The 25,667-nt window shown below is 38.0% G+C and overlaps 1 protein-coding gene across 1 annotated transcript in view; it reads left to right on the plus strand.

The window, feature by feature from the left end:
- The window catches only part of LOC116698023 (glypican-6), an 85,296-nt gene that overhangs the window by 37,360 nt on the left and 22,269 nt on the right, over window positions 1-25,667 (plus strand). Inside the window, exons 4-6 of the mRNA XM_032529734.1 lie at window positions 4,475-4,640; window positions 18,687-18,817; window positions 19,450-19,593. Of these exons, the coding sequence (XP_032385625.1) occupies window positions 4,475-4,640; window positions 18,687-18,817; window positions 19,450-19,593 (441 nt within the window). The remainder of the gene's footprint in view (window positions 1-4,474; window positions 4,641-18,686; window positions 18,818-19,449; window positions 19,594-25,667) is intronic.

Below are 25,667 nucleotides of genomic sequence, written 5' to 3' on the forward strand. Positions count from 1 at the left end.
GTTTTTTCCAAAGTTATTTGATATTTCTAATGTTGACATTTTCAGCGCTTATTTCAAAGCCCCATTTTTTGTGATAAAAAAACTGAAAACGGGTCAAATTTGACCCAAGGACAACATGAGTATTAAAATACCAATATATCACTAATGAATGCAATGATTCATAATGAATGCTAATAGTAACACCAATGATTATTTTTTCCTCATGACCTCTAATTCAGCTGAGATCTGTCTCCTGTCTATTTTGTAAGGCTGCCCTACCCCTGTGTCAGGTGTGATAGATGTTGGCTGGAGAGTTTCCATAATATTCTGTGTCAAGTTAATATGTGACATGTCACACCAGTTGTCTGTGAGGTGATGTGGGAGGGTTGTCTGTTATTCAGGGAAGTTGTGTTTGAGTCTTCCTCAAAGCCTGACTCTGATGCTACAAAAATAGCTCCAGTCTTCTCTTTATAGATTAGATTAGATTAGATTAGATTATACTTTATTTATCCCACAACGGGGAAATTCTGTCGTTACAGTAGCAGCATAGCAGCAACAGCAAAAAACAAAAAACAAAAAACAAAACAATAACACACAAACAAGTAAGCACGAAAGAAATACAAGGCAAGAAATACAAGGCAAGAAATACAGGCAAGAAATAAACAATTAAAATATGGTAGACTGAGTAAGTAAAATGCCGTCAAACAAAAGGAATTTTAAAGTGCGGTTGCCATGATAAGAGAAACAATATTGCGGTGTAAGTGACGTTAAAAATTAAGTTGAATGTGTAATTAGAGCAAAGAAGCAAGAGTCGGTAGCATAATTTAAATTATATTAACCTGAGACCATAAATATTGAAAAGTAAGTACTTGTAATTAAATAATATAAATACCAATATTAAAGATAAACTATAATACTTATAATACTGAGCACTGGACTGAGAAAGAGGTAGGGGTTCAGGCACATCAAACAATAACACATATCACTAAGATAATGTGATTTCTCTTATTTGAGTTATTTTATTCGGATCTTACCAAGCAAAATATCCACCGGCTACAGCTAAGACAAAATGTTGCTGCCAGAATTGTGTTACGTTAAAAGACAATTGTCTGTAATACTAAATCTTAAACTAATCGTAAACTAATCTTTGCAACACCACACATACCTGTCTGTTACAGTTGTTTTGTTAAGATTTTATTGCTTGTTTTTAAAAGCTTTGCTTGGCTCCTGCTCTGGGATCAGCTCATTCCCCACAGGTCTGTTAACTGCTTGAGATCTTGTGGCAAAGCTCTTTCAGCCTTTTAGTGGGTCCAAAATCTCTGTATGTATTTTGTCATCCCAGTCTTATTGTACTTGGTTTTTTAACTGTCCATTGCTGTATTGTCCCTGTTTTACTACAAATTACGTTGCAGCATTGTTTTAGGCAGTGTTTTATAGATGAAAAAAACGTATTATAGTCAGATGCCACTGTCAGAGTGAAACCTTCAGCAATGTGTAAATTCACTTTACTTGTCAATTTCCTTTCACTTGGCATAGTAAATCTTTTAACAACTTACTTGCAACAATACTAATATTCACTTAAATTGCTCATATTTTGCTTTTTGGCTTTTTCCCTTTTCTTTATTGTGTCCTTCATTCTTTTACATATCTTTTTTTGTGCATGTAATAGGTTTACAAAGTGAAAAGCCCAAAGTCCACCCCAAAGGCACTTACCATCTCCAACAGGAAACACTGTTCACAAACTGCTCCAAACAGCTCAATTGTAGTCCATCCTTTACTTCTGTGACGAATGTCCGCCACTTTGTAACACGTTATAATACTCGCCTAGCTGCTAGCATGGCAGGCCCTCATGCTCCGCCTCTGACTGGCCAATAGTCCTTACCTAGCTTCTGCACATGTGTGACTCACAACAACGATGGGACAGAAGTGCAATGTCTCACTCTGTATCTAAAACGGAGAGTTTAACACAAAGGGGGAAAAGAAGAGCTGCAGCAATGTGCAGTACAACAAAAATATGGTGTTTTTTTGAAAATTAAACCAGGTGAACCTATCCTGAAATAACCTCTAAATACAATTATAAACCTGAAAATGAGCATATACGAGCACTTTAAATACTCAGATATAAAGCGGTACAGATAAAGATCTTGAGAATAGCAGGTTGTTTTGCAGCATCACTTGTTTTGTGACATGCTCTTCAGCCACAGCAATCGTATGGTGATCGTATTGGCTGTAGCTAAATCATCTAAAAGCACAGTGGACAAGAATTGCGACATGACCACAAAGTCCTGTTCAAAATCCAGCCTATATTTCATATGGTTGCTTTTTTCTATGCTCTAAGAGCCGGCCATCGGCTGATTCTATTGTTGGCTAGAAACAACAACACAACAATACTGTATAGGTTGTTCTGCTTTAAAAGCATAAACTGGAATGGCCTTGTATCCCTGTTCATATTCCACTGAGACAGAGAAATTACTCTCATCATCCTGCTGTGATAATGTAGTTACATTAAATGTTTCATTTTGATTGTCTTTTGTGTTGCTTGGCAATGTCATCAGTTAAAGAAACCTATGCCGTTTGATCTATATTTTCTATTCCATGTAAACACATAATTACAAAAGGCATTAAATGTGATAGGAATTTCTTGTCTTAGGGTTCTTAACTTTGCATTCATTTAGCAGAATATTTTGCCCAAAGCAACTTACAATGAGTGCATTCATTGTTTGATATCTTCAGAATTTCGTATTGCATCCCTTAACAAAAACACAGCAAGAATGTATTTAGTGCTACACTACATGTTCTAATTGTAATATATGTCTTTGTTTTATGAAAATGAGACATAAGTAAGTGCTTGCATGGCATGTGTGGGTGTAGCCTAAAAAAATAGTGTTGGCGTTTCACAGAACACAGACCAAAGTCCATTAGCTGTGACCCAGGAGCTTTCATTTCAGACATCTTGACAGGGCCCCAGAGTTTTAAAGATAAGAATGTTGAGTGCAGCATGCTCTTAACGAATGTAATAAAATCAGCTTTACAAGTCACACAGTCAGATTTGTATTCACTATCTGAAACATGGAAAAACAAACAATCACTGATAAAATGTAGCACTTTAGGACGCACATTGTCTACACATTATGCCTAAATATAATATAGCAGAGAGCGGGTCATTTAGCCAACGATTAGCGGTTTCCTGTAGTTTGTTATCTGGGTATTCCCTCACTATCAGAATACCTCCTGAATGAGACATATAAAAAGCCTTTTCTTCTTTATAGCTTGTTCAATCCTGGTTGTTTACAAAAGTCACACCAGTCAAGGTCAATTTTATTTACAACGAATAGAAGAGTTTGTGATTTTAGCTTTACAATTTGTACAACAAATTATAGACTGTGTTGGAAAACATTTGGAAAGCATCAGGGAGTTGTGTTATGGGTAACTTGCTTTTGGATTCACAGCAACATTCTATAAAATAATTTCAATCATTGCCACAACTGATTTTTCGAATTATTTTGTTGTTTTTCACCCTCTTCAAATGCATTATGCATTAAATTGTGGCTAGTTAATTCTTTTAACTTTTGCCCACTAAAATAATAATCTTTTGATTTGGATCAAAACCACTTGAATGTGCATCCAAATGTAATATTTATGACTTTTGAAGTGAGACACGCATATACAATGATCTCTTAAACACATCATAAGTAAGAGATCTATGTTAGTATTAATCATATGTCCAGAAATACGTTATTTAGTTTCAGTATTTCTAAATTAATTTATGTATTATAATCCTGTTTTAGAGATACTTTGAATATCTGTAATGGATGTTTAGGCAAAAACACAAATGCAAGCACAATTTAAGAGCTTTGATATCTCAGTGGTCAGCAAATTGAAACCAAAAGCAAGGGAAGTGAACAGAGCTGCCTCTTACAGCCCTCTACATTACCAATCTACTTTGTCAATAGTTAATAGTCTTGTCTATAGTATGTGCTATGTATTAGCCCTATCCTATCCATCCTATCCTTTTTGTATGTGAAGTAATGGAAACAAAGTCAGATACAAAATGCTTAGTGAATAGTTTCTTTATTTAATATTTTACATTTAAATGCAGGTTAAATTGTCTGTTTATGTCACCCACACTGTGATTGACAGTTCTCATAAACATTCAAAAGTCTTTGGTCAGCAGAACATCTCTCTTGTCTCGGCTCTGCTGGCATTTTGGAACGTGCACACTAAAAACTTGTTATCAATATAACAAATGGACAATATTATGTGTATAACTGGAAGTAGACCCTTTTTTTGGACTTACTTTAAAATAGCCAAGAATCCTCAATTGTGGTGTGTTCAGTAACATTAAGTAAAAACAAGAAAAAAACAAAATGTAAAATACAATTATTTAAATCCTCCTTGAATTAATGCAATTAATAAAGTATGTAATTCAAATTATGATGGGTTTTGAAGGAATTGTCCAGCTTCTAATGGCTGCTGTCACACTCTGTTCTTGCAGGTAAGCAGCAGTCCAGCATGTATTCGAGCCCTGACCAAGATGCTGTACTGCCCCTTTTGTCAGGGCATACCAGCAGTTAAACCCTGTAAAAACTACTGCCTGAATGTCGTGAAGGGCTGTTTGGCAAATCAAGCTGATCTGGATCCAGAGTGGAATCTGTACATTGGTAAGTCTTTTGAAGTGTCACTCTCCGTTTTTCACCTGGGGCCCTTCAGACCAATTTGATATTTTTATGTATTCATGCCTGGATGTATGGCTCCACAAAATGGCCAAATGGGTCTAATGGATGTGATAGACATGGGAGAAAACACATATCATATCATATTAGCACTCACACTAATGGCACATTTGTAGAATCAATTTTCACTTTCACTGTTGTCATAGCTGCAACTATGTGTTGCTTAACAGTGCTGCATGATTAAAAAAAAGCTGTCAATGAGCTAAAAACAGTTTAAAGCATAAGCTGAAAGCTGCAAACTGGAGTATTGATTGGGCGAGAGTGGCAGTAACTGAAATCAACCCTTTGCACTAAAAGGAGTAACTGATAGTAAAGCATTTTACACTGGTTATGTTCAAAATTAAATGATATGATGAATAAAATGTAAAAAACAAAAATGGCTTAGGTCAAAAATGTTAACCTTGTAAGTCAGCAGGATTACAGAAATAGGTGTGTTATGATGTTTAGTTTGACTTTCTATTTTAAGAGAGGTTACAGCTGGTGCTGTGTTGATATGTTTTGACAACATCTGTTCCATTGACACACATTGGGCCCTCGGATAAGAGTCTGCTTTATTTGTCATTTTTCTATCAGCGTTTTCTTGCATGAAAAGATTTTATTCATGGGAGTCTGCTCTCCTGCTGGGCTAAATGGGGACTTGTAATAGGGCAGAAGTGCACAGCGGGGAGTGTAATGTTTTGTGAGGAGAAGTTCAATAGGAACTTGTTCAGCTCAGAGACAAAAAGTACAAAGATGAATGTAACATTTATATATTTATTTAATATATCATAGACTGCCTACCACAGATGAATCCTGCTGTCATTTAGATGAGCTTATCCTGTAGGATTGAACTAAAATGGTGACAGTGAGAATGTGGTCAGGCTGCTGCGTTAAACAGGAAAAGACGCTCCCAGCATGCTTCAGTGGCTTTGTTACCTCTTGTTCCTATATTGTATATTTTATAATATATGACCAAAAGAAGAAGACATACTTCATTGATCCCCAGGGGGGAAATTGCATTTTTACACTCTGTTGATATTACACAGAAAAGACACACACATTCACATTAGGACTTATACATGTTTTAAACAAATGATGTCGGAATGGGGGGAAAGCCAATGAAATAAACCCCGAGCAGTTAGGGGTCTAAGCTACCACTGTCCCCAAAAAGCATTTCTGGGCATTTCTTCTTGTGAAATGCTGCATCCTATATACTGGCGTGTTTACGGTTTCCAGTCAAACGTGACATAGAGGCAACCAGCTAAGCCCTCCCCTCATGTAAAACCAAGTGGGGAGCTTGTTGGCTGTGCAGAGAGAGGTATATGTTTACATGTCAGTTGGTAAAAGCTTAAATGTTTAACATGTTAAACATTTCCAGAATAGCTTAGTTGAGATCTAATGTATTTATTTCCTCTCATCTGCCTCCTGATCTAACATCACTGGTTGCGGATTCTCCAAAAACGACATCATGCAAATCATGCTCACTTTTGTTGAGTTATCAAAACCCTGAAAGATTTAATCCAATCCCACTGGAAATTATTCCCTTGCTCACATACTCTTTCACTCTGAAATATCTCACGTAACAAAAGCTAATGCAAAGACGTTAGACATTTGTCTAACTTTGTTTTTCTGGGACTTAAGGCTAAGACGTGAGACTCCCAGAAACAGAGGCCTCATAATTTATCCGCTTATCAAGACTGTGTTAGCAAACAAACGGCTACTTACCTATCCAGCAGATTCTGAGCACTTGATGAATGTCTCCAGTATCCACTCTCCTTTTTTGCTTGTGTTTTTATGTTTTTTCAGAGATGTCTATGAAAGTGCATAATGAAAAATAAAAGCAAATCGTTGATTTCCCCAGTGAATAAAAAGCATGTGACTTGATTTAGTCATCATTTTATTAGTAATCACGCATTTTTCCTTGTTTTGCAAAGCACTTGAAAACAACCATTTTAACAGATTACTGTGATGATACATCATGTACTCCACCTCCATTTTTACTGGATAACAGTTTATTTTTGTGACCATACATTGCATGACAGGAAGGAAAGGGAGAGCAACGTCTGTGGGTGTTTGCTGTCAATGCATGCACTGATATCGATGTGGAAGCAGATCTGTTTGAATGATCTACGGTGGCCTGAATGTCCGTTTTCAGCAAGCACAGGGCAGAGCAGCTGCAGTGTGGAAGGAGAAAGGACAAGTTGTTTGGGAACTTTCTTCTAAAAGCAGGGGTGCAGTGGAGTGTAAACACACATTAGCCCAGTTAAGATTCCTTTAGTGTTTATTGTTCAGCAGGTTTTTACCAGGAGCTGAATTGTACACTCCAAAACAAAAAGACCAGGTGATTAAAACCGGTAAAAACACTGATTAAAGAATTTTCACGTTGTAAATTAGTGTTTCTCTGATGCTGTTCAGCTTGTTGCTTCTAACGTTAGCTCAGCTTGTTTCTCTGAAAAAACCTATAATTCAAACGTTCAGGAGCAGATCTCCTCCTTATACCCAGTATTGTAGAAAATTGATTGCTTGGAACTACCTGTCACTGTTTACATTCAACAAGCAATCAACAAAGTAAATGGGGCCCCATCAGAAGTTACATTGATATCCCTAAATGACAGTTTCAACTGGTCCAACAGCTTACCTGTACATCTGTATGTCTGTACTATAATGTTAATCTATTTTTCCTCTTCAGTGTCATCAACCACGTGTATTTCATTCTAACTAAAAGGGTTCTACATTTGCTTCACCAACGAGGAACATAATTCCGACACGGCTCCACTTGAATCTGATAATTTTACATTTTTGCCATTAACCGTTGTGCAGCAGCCATTTGTCTTCATCAATTGGATTATTGTTCCTCATTGTAGATTAAATGGCAGTTCTATATCTTTTGGCTCTGACATTTCATGCTCGTTATAGGTCGAAAGATTTTGAATTAGCTGAAGGTCTAACCACAAAAAAAGGCATGGACTTGGCTTGTGGTGTTAAATTGTCAGAATGTGTCGTTATCTTACATAAAAGAAAATGACTATTACTCCGACTTTAGTGTTAGTCTTCTTGCTGTTATTTACACAGTACAATCAAAGAAAAATGGGTCATATCAGCTCATTGAAAAAGGAATAAAAAGCTTTGTCTCAAGGTCTCAGAGAGAAATTGGGAGACACAGAGCCAGTACAGACATGAAGCTAAGATCCTGATTCCTGTTGCTTCCATTCAGACCAACATCATATACCTGCTCCAATGACCAGAGAAGACAAGATATTGGGGAGTGAAAACTAATCCAACCAAAGAGTGAGAAATCCTTTAAACCTAGAGGCTGTGCCCATGATAGCAACGATTTTTTCCCCAACACCTTCCCACTGAACGACTCCACTTGCAGGAAATAACACCTCCTGATTAAATGAAACCCAACTGGTGACAGAACTTCACATCAACCAAGGTCTCACCTTCATTTATCTATAAATCCATAATGTGTGGCACTGAAGAGACAAGCTGAAACAGATGTTTGAAGGGCAGCTGCACTGCTAAATACTCCTCCAACTTGAATTGATTCACTGCATCTGTACAGCATTTTTATAGAAAGAAAAATGCCTAGTTCAAGTTTCTCATTTTTGGATGACTTTCTTTGATTTGTTGTTGGAGGCCAGTGTACAATAAATGATGGAAAAATTGCCATCCTAAATCGCATCATTACCTGTATTTGTAATCATGTGACATATAGTATGCACCCGCATCTTGGTGAGGGAATCTTTAATGTTTCCACTAACAACCTCAAATCAGTCCTTGTGCATATTATGCTTGTTTTACTTGCCGCTGAGCAAGAGATTAATTAGACAAGCGAATAAAATATGACCAAGCAATTTAATTTAAATCATGAGCTGACTGTAAGCTCCAAAAGGCCAATGTCAATTCTAAATTCATTTTAAAATGTGCTGTTCCTGGAACTAATATAGCTTTAGTTCCAGAGGGTCATTTCATTATTAATATTGATATAAAACTTTTGCTCAGTAGTGTAACTAAATATGTGTTCATGCAGCAGCTATAATGATAGCTAAACAGAGCAAGAATGTCAGTCTGTTGTATATTATTATATTATATTGTTACACTGAATAAATCAAATCTGAATAAATCATACAGTACATTAAATGGGCTCTGCTGAGTAGTTTGTCTCTAATCCAGTTGTTCCCAATGGAGAAAAAATCCTTGCTGACCTCTCCCCATGCTGCATTTTAAGAGGAGACTTACTCATTACGGATCCAGGTACTAATTACAGAATGTTCATAAGCAATACATTGTTTTTCTTTTTAATCGCAAATACCAAAATGTATTATTTATAATAAATACTACTTTGCTTATTATCAGAAACATGCATTAAAAAAGCAGTACATGTGTGCAATTTGATGAGATTAGGAGTGGGATTAGATTTTAATTACATGAATTAACTGAAGCATGGAGCGTCTGATGAACAGCTGTCAGTCTGTTCACCGCACCTGAGAACTCCAAACTGAACATAATCAGAACCCACACGCCTAGTCCTCTGGGATATATAAAGCTTTACGCTTTCTGCATAAATCCCTGGGTATCTGTTTGGAGACGATCACTTTGACAGTGTTTACATGTCTTTGTGTTGTTAAAAACTCTTCTGGTTGAATATTCTTTTGGTTGAACAACGTTCTAAGGCAGGCTGTTTTTAACCATTTTGATGTTATTTGTCAGGTTGTCTGCATGAATGTCTTCTTCATCTCGTTTAAATATCAGTCACATGCTGTGGTGATACATATTGTCCCCTGCAGTTTACACCCCTTGTGTCATTAACATTTTTTTTGTGTGGACAGGCAGTGGACACCTGTGATGGAACTTTTCCTCCTCCAACTTCACAGTATTCACAGTGACACTCGCGATTTGTTTAAAGTCATTCTTCAGTGGACTTGTTGACTCTGCCACAGCTGTATTTGTAATCTTGGTGGCGCTGGTGTTTACAGGCTGTTACTGTTCTCCCCGGAGAGAAAGGTTAATTAACACTTTGGAAGTGATCTGTATTGATTCTATCTGCTCATTTCTTTTAAATTAGGTTATTTGTTTCACTTGGTAACTGGATCCAGTCACAACGTCACTGTTAAAATCAAGCCAGCAACATAGCCTCATCTTTGTAAGAAAATATCCCATGAATGAGTGGAGAGCTTAAAGTCAGACCACACAAATAAAAATATTTTCTGCTCACAAGGATGCCAAAGGGTTTGGAATTTTGTGCTTTTAGCAGCATGAATTCAAACACTGAATATATAACTCACACCTTTACACTTAGGCAAGATAATACACTTTTCACAACTACACAGTGGAGCGGGTTAAACCAGTCAGTCTAAATCGGCCAACTCATGTCACTTAATCTGGCGTAATGAGCCTCCTCTGACCAAAGTTTGAATGTGGTTTAAAGAATACTATTAAAGTGCTCATATTATGCTCATTTTCAGGTTTATAATTGTATTTAGAGGTTATATCAGAATAGGTTTACATGGTTTAATTATCAAAAAACACCATATTTGTATTGGACTGCTCATTGCTGTAGCTCTTCTTTTGTGTGTTGAGCTCTCTGTTTTAGCTACAGAGCGAGGCATCTCACTTCTACTCAATCTTTGTTGGGAGTTGCAATGCGCAGTAGCTAGGTAGGGACTACTAGACAGTCAGAAGAAGAGTATGACTTGGTAGGATGTGCCACGCTAGCAGCTAGGCGAGCATTATCATGTGTTAGAAAGTGACTCACGTTGTAGACGCACGGAAATAAAGGCTAGACTACAATAGAGCTGTTTGTGAACACTGTTTTCTGTTGGAGATGGTAAGTCCCTTTGGGTGGACTTTGGGCTTTTTCACTTTGTAAACCTATAATGTGCACCAAAAAGATATGTAACACAATAAAGGAAAGGGAAAAAGCCAAAAAGCATAATATGAGCACTATAAGCAAATTAATTTAAAGTATTGTTATTAATATTTAAAACAGATTTAACAAACGATCACATGCTCTGCCAAAGGAAGCGAGAGACAGAGACCATGAGTGGGCAAAAGAGAGAGCAAGTGCATTGAAAAAGCTAAAACGTATCCCTATCTGGTACCTATGCAATATAATCGTATGTATTGAACTATCGTTGCAGGCTTGAGTGTTTGAACGGTGACAGCCACCGATTAACCTGTGGCAGCAGTTTCCTGTTAAATAACCAGTGGTGTAGTAAGTATTAAGATCCTTTATGTAAGTAAAAATACTAACGACACTGTAAAAATGTAAAACAGTTTCAGTTACTTCTGTATTTATTTTGACTATTTTCTAGTAAGTGATCACTGATTTGTCTAGGATCAGCCTCTCTGCTTTGTTCATCCTGCATTCTGTATCATCACAATTTATTAGATGGCCTCCAACAGATAGGGAGACAGAAAGCTGCGTGCATCTCATTATCATCTGACATCTGATTGTGCAATCAGAGCTACTGTGGATTTAAAATCAGAGAGCTTGAACTGTCAGAAGCAGCAACAATTCAATCAAAGGTCTTCTATATTTAGTTTGCATTAAATCTGTATTTAACTCCAAATGTGTGGGGGAAGTGGCTTTTAGGCACTGCTGTTTAAATGCATCTGTCCTGGATGGGAATTCAGACCTCAAACAGGTAGGAAAAACACAAAGAGAACAGAGGATGAAATTGGTTTGCAGGTATTTGACACTCATTTTAGTTTACATTACATCACAGATTGAACCCCAAACAGGGTGAAGACAATTATGACCAGTTGCACTCGACCTTGGTTGGAGGAGGGTCAGTAAGCCAGGTTAGGTGACGTGTGTCTAATCAGATTGGTAAAGGTAAAGGAGCTTCACCAGGAGGGTTTTACTTAACAGTAAACCTTGACTTAAAGTTATACAGAAGCTGTGTTCTCTTTAAATAAGGCTTGCCTTTTTTCAAAAAAATTCTGAGTAAATGCAATTTTTCTTAAAGGTGCTCTAGGCGATGCTGGGTGACGTTACTTATTGTTGACTTTAGAAGTATTTTCAAACAAAACTAGACTAACTCGCCCCTCCCTTCTCCTCATCCTGTCCCCTCCCTCTCCCTTCTGTGCTTCCGTGCACTACCCCCCCCCCCCCCCCCAAATCCTTCTTGTCGGTTATTGGCTGGAACGCTGGAACACTGTCTGTGTATGCTTTGTGGTGCAGGTGGGTACAGTTTGTTTTTGTTGCCGTTTATAGACCCTGGGCTGTCCACAGAGACCGCGTTTTTTTTTACAGTGTTCTAGGGACAGGCAGCTCGCAGATAGTGGGGAGATGTTTGCTGTATGTGACAACCAATGTTCTAGCCTAAAACACTCGTTACACCACTTAGAGCACTTTTGAAGTAGCTATAAGAATTGTTTTTTTTTAATAACAATGGATCAAATGACATTGTAACAATGGTAAAGGTATCACTTGTGGTGATGAACCTACAGAGAATGATCAACTGAATCTGCAGCTCCACTCAACTTTACAGAGTTCTATAGACAGTTTCAGCTCATTGTTTAGTTGTCTGGCTGCAACCTTACTGTTTTGGTTCACTCTCACTGCTCTCATAGAGTTTTTTTGGCTGAAGCAGGTAGCAGTTTTCAGTAAAAAAGTTCTAAATCCCAAAGAACACTACCTGCTTAGCACCAAACAGCAAACTGGTAAACAAAGTGGAGCATTTAGCAGCTAAAGAGCCATTTTCCTAATGAGTTGGTAGTGACTAAAAGCAGAGCTAAAAGAGAGGGAATAATAGACTGGCATTTTATCAGGCCAGAAACATGACTCTGTATGAATTATAATGCTGCTCTGTAACAGTTGGATGTCTAAATAAGTATTTATTTACAAGTTCCCCAACTTAAAGTGAGGATATTCATATATGTGTTCACAAATTGGTTCCACTGTCCTCAAGTGTCCAAAGAAAGCTAGTCACTTGTGAGGCAATCTACCATAAAAAAAATTGTTCTGATTGTTCCCAAATCTGCCATGTATGTATGTTGAGAAAGTTATTGATCCCTCCGGTCTGTCTTGCCCTGAAGTAAACTACACTGTTAAACATGAAACCATCAGTGTGAAATCCATACAAACAACTTTCAGACTTACAGCTCGTACTGAAAATAGAGTGAATGTCTGAAAAATCAAGACCATTTATCTTGACACAAATTTGAAATGTTGTTTGGTAATATTATTTATCTTACATTAGAATGTAATAATATTTGATCACCCTTAAATAAGATATCTTTAGAATTTCCCTTATTTGAGTATTTGGAACTCACCCATCCAAGTCATCTATTAATGTAATTGACGAAAACTGTAAACTTTGAATTGAAAATTGAGAGCTTAAGAAATTACATTACATTATATAGCTTACACACAGGAGTTATTTCTGGCGGAGTATAGACCCAGCCGGTGCCACCCTTTTACGTAATTTGTCTAAAAGCCTTAAACAAATATTGGGCAACATATTGTGCTCCTTCTCATGGCAGCACCAGGTCAACATTCTGCTCTCGCTCTGTTTCATGTGCAAAGTCATTTGTTGCGACATTCATTTCCATTTTTTATTACTTGCCTAATCCCTCACAGTTACATGAAGATATGGTTGACTGGATCTAATGGGAGACTTACTTCCCACCTGTGCATTTACAAATCTACAGAAAGATAGACATTTTGTGAAGAGAAAGAAATTATTCCCTCCGGTGTATTTATGAGCAACGAGGCCTAACATTGTCTTTGCTAGAAGCTGCTACATTTTCTTTGTTGTTGAGCTTGTCCAGATCATGTAATGTGGATTTTACAAAGTGAAAGAAAGGATACTTACTGTGGAGAAGGGCTTCTTTAACATATTTGTGTTCAAAATTGTTGAAACACTCCTGTCAGCATCCATAGACTGAAATTCCATGACATCTCCCCAACCCCATTAGTAACACGATCTGCTTGTGAATGGCTCATTATTGGATTATGCTGCTTAGTTTCATTAGCAAGTGCAGTATCAGTGCTGCTCTAGTATATGGCTTTTATATTAGTAGCCTTGCATACTATTTAGTGTGCTTTTATCACTCAATTTCAAATATGTACTATCATAATGGAAAGAGAATGGCGATGGGTGTGTCATGCTTTATTTTTAAACCCGACTAAGAGACTACACCTTAGCAGCTCTCTGAGGCTGTACTTAGGCACAGCTGTGCTTTGAGCTAAATGATTATGGCTCTAGATAAAGTTAATTCACATCCTCCTGAAGGGTACATTGTTGTCTCCGCCAAATCTCATGGTAATCCATCCAATAGTTGTTGAGATACTTCACTCAAAACCACACATTCTGACCTCAGAATGGTGCTAGAGAACAGAAAACTAGGAAAGCGTTGTCAGAAGAACAGAGAAAGAGGAAACGGGAGACTGACCGAGTAGAGAGAATAGAAAAATAAGTAAACCAATATTACAAAATATTCCAAAGCTGTATGGGGAGCTCTATAGAGAAACCTGCGAGCAAAAAGCGACTGTAATGTAAGCACTGTAATTCGTAAGTATTCCAGGTTTTTTGGTGCTGTAATCATAACATTGACAGCCCCGACAGGTTGGGTGGATGGTTAGGCATTAACATATAGGACTTTCAAGCCAGAGAGCGAAGTTCGCTTCACGGGGAAAACTTAAGCCGTTTACCCAGGAAATGCGAGTTCCTTAGGAGTGTTTTACTCCAATCCACAATCTTTTTCCCAATCTTAACTAGTCGGTTTGATGTCTAATCTTAACTTTTGTCACGGCAAAAACGCTCATATTTTAACTGTAATGTCCGCCAACACGACCAGCGGCTTGCGGTGCTTTGTACCCGGCTTAAAGTCTTTTTGGTTAACTGAACCACCAACTTAGGCTGATACAACATAGGTCTGTAGCCAGAGAGCACTGGAGGTTGACAAGGAAGACAAGGATTACCACCAGCTTGTCTGTGGTAGCCATGGAGAAAATTCAGCTTCTAATCTAGATAGTTTTTTTTTTTAATAACAGAATAAATTATAAATTATTATATTTGGTTAATAAGTATTAATGGTCTGAGTTTTCCATTTTTGTTTTATTACTCTTAATACTTTAAAAGTGAAAGCTTGTTTTTAACATTGTGTGGACGTGTGTGGTGGTGTGTGTGTGTGTGTGTGTGTGTGTGTGTGTGTGTGTGTGTGTGTGTGTGTGTGTGTGTGTGTGTGTGTGTGTGTGTGTGTGTGTGTGTGTGTGCACACAAAGGACTTTTTTGATCAGGACTAAGTGTGACCAAGGAACAACATGCATTTCTTTGTATCCATTTTTATACCATTTTTATATATCACCATTAGTTGGTAGACTGAACCACAGATGAGCTATGCTTTACAAAATCCAAATTACACGAGAGCCATTTTTCATTCTGTGGAGCTCTTCACAGGCAAAGAGCCATAGATGATCCTGTTCACTTTCCTTCTTTGTCCTTGTCTGCTGGAGGTTGCCGCAGGCTGACATAGCCTGATTTTAAGTGGACATCAATCTCGATGAAGAGGTAGAGGCCCAGAGTAATATTACCTTCTCCGATTTTTTTTAGCTGTTGTGCAAGACAATGCAAATAAGCATGTCATTAACATCCAATATTAAACAAAACAAATTTGGATAATGCTGCGGTTTCAGGTCATTGTGACACTTTTTAGTTTTACATATCATGCAGGCACAGTCTCAGTTGTTTTTTTAAATCCTCAGCTCTGAACAGGACAAGATGCGTCTATTTGCATAGCTGTGTCATGATGATAAAAAGATTCCCTTTGGCTGGCGAGTGGCCTATCTCAGTGCTGCAAAAGTGATGCAGGGAAAATTTGGCTCAGAGTGGCAGCCATGCCACAGCGGACTGGACTTCATGCACTCCTCATAAATGATGGTCATTAATTCTCCATGTAGGTAGAGTTTTTTCCACGTGCGGTGCAGGAGCCCTTCCTCTGGGACAAAGCCATACCCTGGCCTGACTCAACCCAATCAGCACCACTTCTCATTCTCCTGCTCTCTTCTTGCTCTCTCTCTCTCTCTCTCTGTTCCTGTCACTCCCTGTCTGTTCGCCCTCAGTTATATATGAAGACAAAGTTCCTGGCTCCCTCTGTTTGTCGAGCCCATCTGATAAGTTGCAGAAAAGTCACCATGGTTTCCATCGTCTCTGATGCCAGAGGCACTCTTCTTTTTTCGTATTATCAAACATGAGTTGTTCCCAGTTGGCTCTCTTGACCCAAATTTTCAGTATTTGCACTTGACAGTTTTTAAGCTTTAACGCTTGAATTGAGATTTTTTTATGTGTTTGTTATCAAGTAAGCAGACATTCTACCCGAGGCAGATGAATGAATTTACATCATAATCAGATTTAACATCAAGCTTTATGGCAATGTCAGGTTCAAATTAAAAAGAAAAAAAAATACAAGAACACAAACAAAGCGTTCTTCCTTATTTCCAGTTTAGCATCATGAAACACACTAAAGAAGCTATAAGTTTAAAATCTTTTTGTTTGAAATTTCTGCTGGTACAGGTGTCATCCACACTAAGACCAAATGGTTAGACAGTGGTGCGATTGAAGTGCTCCTTCAGAAAACAATTTGGCTCCGACATAGTCTGTGTATTAAAATTTCAGAGTCACAGGCTAATAGATCTTTCTATGTTACCAAACAGGCGAGCTCTTCAAAGGCTCAGACTTCGACATAATTGGAAAGGATATCGAGCCAGAGCTGCGCTAATGTTTCTCAGCTCTTTTCCTCTGCCATTAGCAATCTCAGGATAGGCCTGCTATCAAAGAACTGTGTGATTTGTTTTTGTTTGTTGTGTGCAATATCTGTCTCCTATATCCCCTTTAAGTATTTGGCTACCTTGTACACAGATTGTCAGTTGTTATCTTTTTAACTAAGGCCTATTGTTTTCATATATGTGTTTTTTACACAGTGTCGGTCACTGCTTTTTGAACTGTTCCCTGTGCCTTCCTCGCTTGTTAATAAAGTATACCGTTCTCTTATGATGGGTGGGGTGATGGGAGCAGCAAGTCAAACTAAATATGTAAGATATTCTTCAAAAAACAACACTCTTACTTACTGTATTTCAGTGCAGATTAAATAAGCTAATGAGGCAGTCACAAGCATGTCAGAGGTCATCTTTTCCTTAGTCTCTAAATGGTAGGATGACCTAATTTAGTATGGACATAATTGTAGAGTCATTACAACGGCCTAGTGGTGAGGTCTTGTCTTGGGAGGTCTATGGACAGACTTTTTAAGTACTGTCTCCAGATCTGGGACTAGCTCAGTTATGAGTTAGTGGTTTGGTGATGTCCAACTTCCTGTGGCATTCCATTCAACTGCCATTACCGAGACAGTGGCACATTAGTATCACATTAGTATATAAAACCTGCCAGCGTGAGAGCACTTTACCACTGTTTCTGTTTCATGGCAATATCAATTGATTCACTTAACCTCTAAAGGTCAACATCTGTTGCCTAACCACCTTGAGCTACTGTGAATCTGCACCATCACAGCTGTAAATATAACATTTTTTAACTGAACATTTCTTTTAAAAATGATCAGAGGCATTAAGTGAAAGTGATGAAACCAAATAGAGTCGGTGCAGATGATGATGGTAGGTGTCTTATGTCCAACATGGTCTTCTGGCTGGTGTCCACACAAGGATAGTAATAAGCCATTGACCTTATAGTATTCATGGCCTGCCCAGATGGAAAAAAAATGCTAGGCTTTCAAAAGTTTAATTAAATCAATTACTCATCAGCATTATTTGTTGCATGCAACATAACATTTTGTTGACGTGATTGAGTTAATCTACATAAAAATTGAATTTGCCCGAGAACCGTTCATGCTTCATAAGTGTGTGTTGGTGGACTGTGATGAGAGGTGGAGGTAATGGACAAGTTTGCTGTTTGAAGCTATGACAGTTGGCAAGTCAATGCCTAAGAATCTAAGGATTATCTTTATATTGTTTTCAGTGTATTAATTATGTAGTCTTTTAAATGTCAGCAAATAGTGAAAAATGCCCATCACAATTCTCCTGAGCCAAAAGGGATTTCTTGCAGTTGCTTGTTTTATCCGACTTAGAGTAAAAATACCCAAAGTGATATAAGAAACCGGCACATCTTCCCATTTGAGAATCTGAAACCAACTTTGGTCAATTTGCATAAAAAATGACTTAAACAGTTGGCAATAAATCTTCTTTTGATTAATTGTTTAAGTACTGATTAGGTAGGCACAGCATTTTAGCACTTAACAAAATTCAATTTTGCAATATGGAAATTAAACCTTATTTCTTTAGTTGTCTAAGGAGTCAACTTGCTTCTTCTTCTGTGTAAGCTGACAGAGCAATGCCACTTAAAAAAAGCAACAAGCAACGTAAGAAATCTGAATTAAATTAAGAAAACACTAACAGCAGTTTGACAACTCATGCATTTAATTTTGGAAAGCACTTCAAATACGGAAAACATAAGCAAATACAGAAAACCCTTACAAATGAAATGCAAGCAATTACTAGCAGAAAATACACGCAAATGCAAAAACACTGCAAATGCACACAACCAAACTGATCTGCATCACAGTATCATCAGTGGAATCCTTTTTGCTTTTGTGTTATGATTGTGTTTGCAGTGAACTTCTAATTGTGTAATTGAACTTGTGAATATGTTTTCTCTATTTGCTTGCATTTTCTTAAGTTGGAGTACACTGGGTTATCTTAAGTGCTACTAATATTGGACCCTGCCACATCATACATGACAAGAATGTGTCACTGAGCATGTGAATGGGACCACATACTGTAATACATCTTGTCATGAAAGTTGGACAGTTTGTGCTATGTTGAAGGTTATTTTTTTATGCAAGTGCTTGACCAATTAGATACCATTGAATAGTGTTTTTTTCCAACTGAATGTGTGTCTGTTTGCATCTCTGTTCTCCTCCCTCCCTCCCTCCCTCCCACCCTCTCAAACCCCACCTTTTTTACCACTGCTATTACAGATGCCATGCTGCTGGTTGCACAGAGGCTGGAGGGACCTTTCAACATTGAATCTGTCATGGAGCCTATTGATGTCAAGATTTCAGAAGCCATTATGAATATGCAAGAAAACAGTGCCCAGGTCTCCTACAGGGTACGTCAATTGGGTTTATTCCCCAGAGAACTAAAGCAACACCTCCGGCAGGCTGTTTAAGTCCAACTTAAAGGAAAACTAAGAGGGGATCTTGGGGCTGGGCTGTGTCTAAGGTGTGTAGTTCAACACGCTCTAAGTATGTCCAAGTTTAGGTCCTATATTTGAATTATATGTTTCAATTTGGTCAGATAATCTTAGTTCAACTAACAGTAGTTAATGTGTTTCCTGTGTTTTACTGCATTTTTCTTTGCCCACAGAAAAAAAATGTGGGTGGTTGTGAAGAATTTGTTCTGCCTACGCAGTTTTAGATGCCTGTTCTCATTCAAAGCTAATTGCTGTGTTGGCTTTCCCATGCAACAGATGCAGTTTTTGTTTATCTTTTGAGTGTATGTGGTATTTTCCCAAAGGCCCGTAAAAACGTAACTCTGTCATCCTAAATAGCATTGGTCACAACTCCTAGCTGAATTACCTATCTACGTGGTTACCTCAACTTGACAAAAAGCACTGTCACGCTGGTAATGTGGGGGGAATGCTTCACAAGACCTTAACAAAACAGCATGTTTTCCCTATTTTCCGCTTCCCAAGTAATTTAAACCCCTGACAATTGGGTGCCCGTGTTTTTGTAATTGCAGGTTTTTCAAGGCTGTGGCCAGCCAAAACCCGCAGGAATGACTAGGTCTACACGTGGTGTTTCGGATGTGTTCAACGCTCGCTTCAGGCCGTACAGCCCAGAGGAGCGGCCTACCACTGCAGCTGGCACAAGTCTAGACAGACTGGTAAGGAGACAGAGCCAATGCTGCTGTTTTTAGACGAGACACTGCTTCAGTGTAAACATCATTTGTCTTTCTGACTTGACACTGTTGATTAAAGCTGGTGATTTGCTGTCGTAAGCCCCTGGGGCCGGAAATTAATTCTTTGTACTCGTCCTCCATTCAGGCCCCTCTATCGATTTGTGTTTGTTAACGAATCAAGAGCTTTACCCCAAGAGGGCAGCGGAAGGTGCGCTGCGCTGCAATCAGTGCCCTTCTCATCTCTGTGTACTTGGAAAACAGAAAAGAAAAGGATGAAAGAAGAGATGGATAGATTTTTTGAGGCTGACCATATCAATTGTTTGCTGTAAAGCACACCTTTATTTTCTAACAGATTAGCTGTATGTTTGTTGGATTGAATCTTGATACATGGATTTCCATCTCAAACAACCTTGAAACCTAAAATGCTGCATCGGGTTAGAGGTTAACACGGAGCTGACACACCAATTCAGCTGAGAGACAGTTCTCATCATGGATTACCTTTGCAGCCACAGTGCCCTTCTTTACTCCCCTCTAGCCCTTTTCAAAATGAATCTTTTCAAATTGTATCTTAGCTAAGTTCAAGAAACTAGAAACCAAAAGCAATACATTTTTTTGTATTATTGAGCTATTGAACTGAAAAGGAGAAAATGTATTCATTCAGTTAACTGGAATGGCAGTCTCGCCCACAGTGTTTAAAACATCCTAAATTAAATGTCTCAAAAGCATTGTGTCAGGTTAATAACAGGTTATTTAGTTAATTAATACATTTTTTGAAAAGCAGCAGTTTTTGCCATCTGGCTCTTGGAATCCCACAACAATTAATTAGTTAATTGTTTTATTTAATGCTAATTATGTTTTTGCGCAACCTAATTCCTTCTCCTTGTTTTTGATGTCTCATACACAGCAGATGTCTCTATAGCTTTGTATGTCCGTCAACGATTTCTTCCCCCTTCACTGAATTAATTAAGACTTTCTGTTTCCCTGCCTTTACGCTGCAAACCAGAGGATTGTTTGGAATGTGATGCAACACAGTGTAAGGTTCAACATTTTATTCTCATTTCAACTCCATCTGCAACTGTTTGATGCATTATGACAGAGCAAAACTGACATTTTAATATTGTGGGGTTGGGGATATATATTGTGTTCTAAGCATTAGAGATTTACAGCAAACAAGCATTGATAACTGTAAATCCCGGTAGTATGTGGCACTTGGTGTGCTAAGTATCAGTCAGGTTCTCATTTCCATTTCAGATGGGAGACAGTGCCACCTAGTCGCATATGATTTCCTATTCTGTGTTTAATTCATTAGGAGATCTACTGCCGCTGTTGTCAGTGTTGGGCAAGTTACTTTAAAAAAGTAATTAGTTACTAGTTACTGCTTCCAAAAAGTAACTAAATTAGATACTCAGTTACAAATTATAAAAGTAACTTGTTACTTCAGAAAGTAACTAATGCATTACTTTAAAGTAAATTTTTAAATGCTCAAATGTGACCCTACCGCCACCCCTCTTTAATGGAATTTAAAATGCATGTTCATGTTCAATTATTTATGATAAATCTGTATATTGTAAGGAAATGGACACGTAAGACAATACATTAACAGAACCAATGTACACACATCTAAACTCTTTTAATGTTGCTGAGGGACAAAGTGAGACTAGCCTCCAATCAAATGTTGTGTATGTAGATATTATCTCTAGTGGATCAATACAAATAACACAATAGATGTTTTGGAACTTTTAATATGTATTGCCCCTCAACAGGCCACAACTGGGCAAAATTAAATAATGCTTGTTAAGCACTATAGCAAAAAAAATAGCAAATATTACACTCGTTTTTAGTGAAAAAACGTAAAGGGCTGTATTTTAAATTTTTGCTGGGGGTGTGCGTTTAGTTGGCGTGTGTGTGGTGTGTGTGTGTGGGTTTTTGTTGGTGGTGTTGGTGTGTGTTTGTGGGGGGTTTGGGGTGTGTGTGTGGTTGCTTCGGAGCTTGTGCCACTTAGAGTCATAGTGCCTAGTTTTCTGACCACGGTTTTAAATCTTTTTGCAGGAAAATTTTGTCTCCTTGATTTTTTAACACCTACCCGTCTTCATTTACTGATTGTGTTTTGTTGTTGGTGTGACTAGTGTGCTTTTTAAACACATCAACGACCCCTGATTTACTCAACCAGCCAATTTTCAGATTTATGAGCTTGTCCGGCACCCCCATGACCAAGGGAAAAAAAAAAAAAGTTTTGCCTCCGGCCCCAAAGAAGGGTTTGGATGAAAAAAAAAAATCTTCAATGTTGGCAGGAACAATAAGGGTTATTTTGAGGGAAGAGTAACAATAGATTACCGTATGAAAAAAAAAAAAAATTTTTATTCCCATCACGGCTGTGGGATAATAACATCAGGGTATAGCTGTTGAAAAAAGGCATTTTTCTGTGGGGCCCCAAAAACCATAGGGTGTTGAAAATGCCTGGTGTCCTAGTGTAGGATTCCCCGGGACCAAAACAAACCTTTGCAACCACCCCTTATTTTTAGGAAAATCCCACCAAACCCCCATCTAAGCTAATAGAGTCAATCCCCGGGAAGCAAACCCAAACAGAGGTGACCCGCGAACTGGGGAGGGGAGGTTTTATAGTGTGGGGGGGGGGGGGGGTTGGGGGGTGTTAAACCCGCATCGCTTTTCGGTTTTGTGAAGGAGGGGGTCCAGATGTCATGGATAACCGGGCAATAAGCCCGTTGGGGAAACTCAAAGAGGAGCCAAGTGACAGGAGTTCTTTTAAAGTGATAAAGTCAGGTACTTGAGTTTTAAATTTTATTTTTGATAAAATATTTTGCTTATTTGGGGGTTTTGCCTTTATTAAAGGAAAGCCGGGTGTGGGGGGGAGAGACCAAGGAGCCCCCTTGCAACAAAGGGGGCCCCTGGGTTTGGGAATTTAAACAACGGTGGAAAAAACGGGAGCTTTTGGTCATGTTTGGGTTTCCCTAATTCCCGAGAAAAAATCTGGGTTTTAGCGCTTTAAAAGGGCCACAAGTTTAACCGCCAGCTGTTAACTTTTTTTTGGCCCGCTGTTGCTGGACGGTAGTTAAAACGGGTTTTTTTAGGGCTTTTTTTTTTGGGAAACAGTTCCGCGCATTTGAAAGCCATATTTATCCCAAAAAGGGACAATACGGCCTTAAAAAAAAAAACATGAGGGATAAAATAAAAGCAAGTAAACCCAGTAACCACGTTAAATTTTATTAAGAAATTTAAAGGCCCTTTTTTTCCCCTCATTTTTGACCAAAATGTGGAGTTTAAACCACATTAGATACGTGTAAAATGATACAGTGTGCGATCAACCGGCGGGGTAGGGGAAATTCTCTATCTTCGCTTTAACGCAACAAGAGCGGTCCAAAATTTTTGACACGTAAAGTCCATGATATAACCTCCAATTTAAAATGGCCATACTCTAAAAACACATTGTTAATAACTAAAATATGATAACATCAAAGTTGTAAAGATAAATAAAAAATAGCCAACAGCTGTGTTTTATGGTGATAACTGTGTAGTCTCTCTGGATTAGGTTTCTTAAAATGAAATGTTATAATGTTTTTTGAAACAAAATATTAAATACATAAAATCATGTCAAAAAGCCTTGATAGTCCAACCTGCTGCATGACACAAACCAAAACTTTGTGCATTGTATTTAATGTAAGTCTTTAACAGCTGCTGAAATGTCCCTCCTCTGTGTTTGACACAATTTAAAGGTTTAATTCAGACAATTATGGAACACTTTTGACAGTCAAAACTTTTAAAAACTGATAAGTGTGTTATACAAGTACTATAACAGTAGTTTCATCTCATAAATGAAACCTGACTGCTGAGTGCTTGTGTGACATAGTTTTTGGTTACAGTCAATGAAACAGCCACAGTGGTAGAGTCTAAGTTAGCATTTAGTATTCTCAACTAAAGGTGGAAAAAGTTATATTCAGACATTGAAACCTAATCTTTATCATTGTGATGAGTCATGTTGTGAGAATATTGAACTAGTTGGTTTGCTCAGCTAACATCGCATTACATTGGTCAAGGTTATATGTTTTAGAAACCACAAACATTTGGTGTTAAGTTACTCCTGCAGCTTAAATCCAACATTGGTTGTTAACATATAGCAAGCAGGCAAATGCATTGCAAGAACGAGGAGACATATGTCCTAAAAAGGATGAATTCCCTGGATATTCATACATTTCTTGTTTGATGCATTTCTATTGGGGTCCTACAATTACCATCAATGCCACTTATAGCCTCTATACTGGCAGGCAGAAAATATGCTACTCTTGATCCTGCCGCATATAGACGCATCAGTAATGACTGTTGAGGTCGCTAGTTTGCATGAGACATCTTATTAAAGGACATTTCCACCATAGTGAATACAACTGAACAAATGGAAGAAGTACCTTTTAAAAACAAAAATGTCTTTAAGAGAAAAAAACAGCATCTGCATTTGTTAGAGACGGTGTCAGGCAGCACAGAACTACTGTAGCCATGGTGTGGTTAAATGAAGACTGCAGCAGGATGTGATCTTCACTATGGTCGCATTAGCTTATTAAGAAACAGACGTGTTGTGTACTCATCACTAGCCACTCATTATATATACAGTATAACATTAAAAGTGTCAGGAGGATGGTTTAACTGGTTGCTATATGCAAATATTTCCTGAGTTTGCATTAGGATGCATGCTTTTATTTGTTTGGTGTATACTGTATATAGCAGCAGGCATCACATGTATTTCTTTCCACTTACCATTGTATCTCTGTGGTTCTTCAGAATAGGTGGTGGTCAGTGGGAGGCTTGTATGAAAAGTAATGTATTAGCCATTGTTATTTATTAATTATGTTCCTGCTTTGTCCCTTCAATATGACAAAGCTGCAGTACCCCAATAGTTTGTTAGGAATCTTTTTGAAATGGTTTTGGGTTTTGAACAAATAGGTGTCAATCTGTAACTGCTATGGTCGGAAGGTTTGGCCATGGTTCTCTATTCTCTTAATATATCCAGCATTAACAAAACAGAAGTTTTAAATGCAGGTTTCTACCAGGTCTCTCTTGGATGCCTGGTACCCTGAGAAATATTACAAAAAATCTGATAAACACTAGTTATATGACTTGTTTCTAGCTGAAGCTTTTTGTCACTATGTTTGTCTTAATTAAAACTGCTGCCAATTATTTGTTCATGCCTTTATGCTGTATGCTGGGAAATGGTATACAGGTAGCTGCTGCCTCCTGTCATCATTAATATGGCAGCAATTATGTGTTTCAGGAACATGATTGCGTTCTCTGTGAGAGGATATATTTGTTGTCCCACACACTGTCCTCCTTTACATTCTGGCTAGGGCTGGCCAATATAGAGAAAATCAAATATCACGATATTCTTTCCCAAATACCTCAATGTTGATATTGTGACAATATTGTTCGGCTGACTATTGGTGCTTTAACAAAATGTTATTTACACAATGAGATTTTTGATAAATAGAAATGATTTAATGACTTAGTGGGTAAAGGTAAATAATAGAAGAGCTAGTACCGTCTGGTAAGTTAAGAAAATTACATCACTTTACTGTAATGCAGCCTTTAAAACCAGGAAATGACAACACTTACCATATTACGATATTATGATGTATCCTAAATCTAAGACAATATCTAGTCTCATATTGCAATATGGATATAATATGAATTTATTGCCCAGCACAAGATAATTACCTGCGACAGTGACACTACTCAGCCTTGTAAAAAATGACAATTGTTTAAGTTGTCCTTTGATAAAAAGTTCTTATCTGGTAAGTTTGTGAGTCAAAGAAAGTGCAAGGAATGGCAGGGAGAGCCTGCATTCATTTATTTTGCTGGCTACAGAGAAGCCTGAAGGATCTGGCCCACCTCCAGCTCAATGAGCCATGACTGTTTAATTGCCTGACATTCTGTCAGAGCACACGCCCTCAAAGCTCTGAGAGAAATGGAGATTTGAAAGTCCAAAGAGGGGATAAAGGCACAACAGACTGTCAGGCTCAGAGGCGCATTACAGATAAGAGGTGGAGCATTTAATT

Source organism: Etheostoma spectabile, chromosome 11 (genome assembly GCF_008692095.1).
Source record: "Etheostoma spectabile isolate EspeVRDwgs_2016 chromosome 11, UIUC_Espe_1.0, whole genome shotgun sequence".
In the NCBI taxonomy this organism is placed as follows: Eukaryota; Metazoa; Chordata; class Actinopteri; order Perciformes; family Percidae; genus Etheostoma; species Etheostoma spectabile.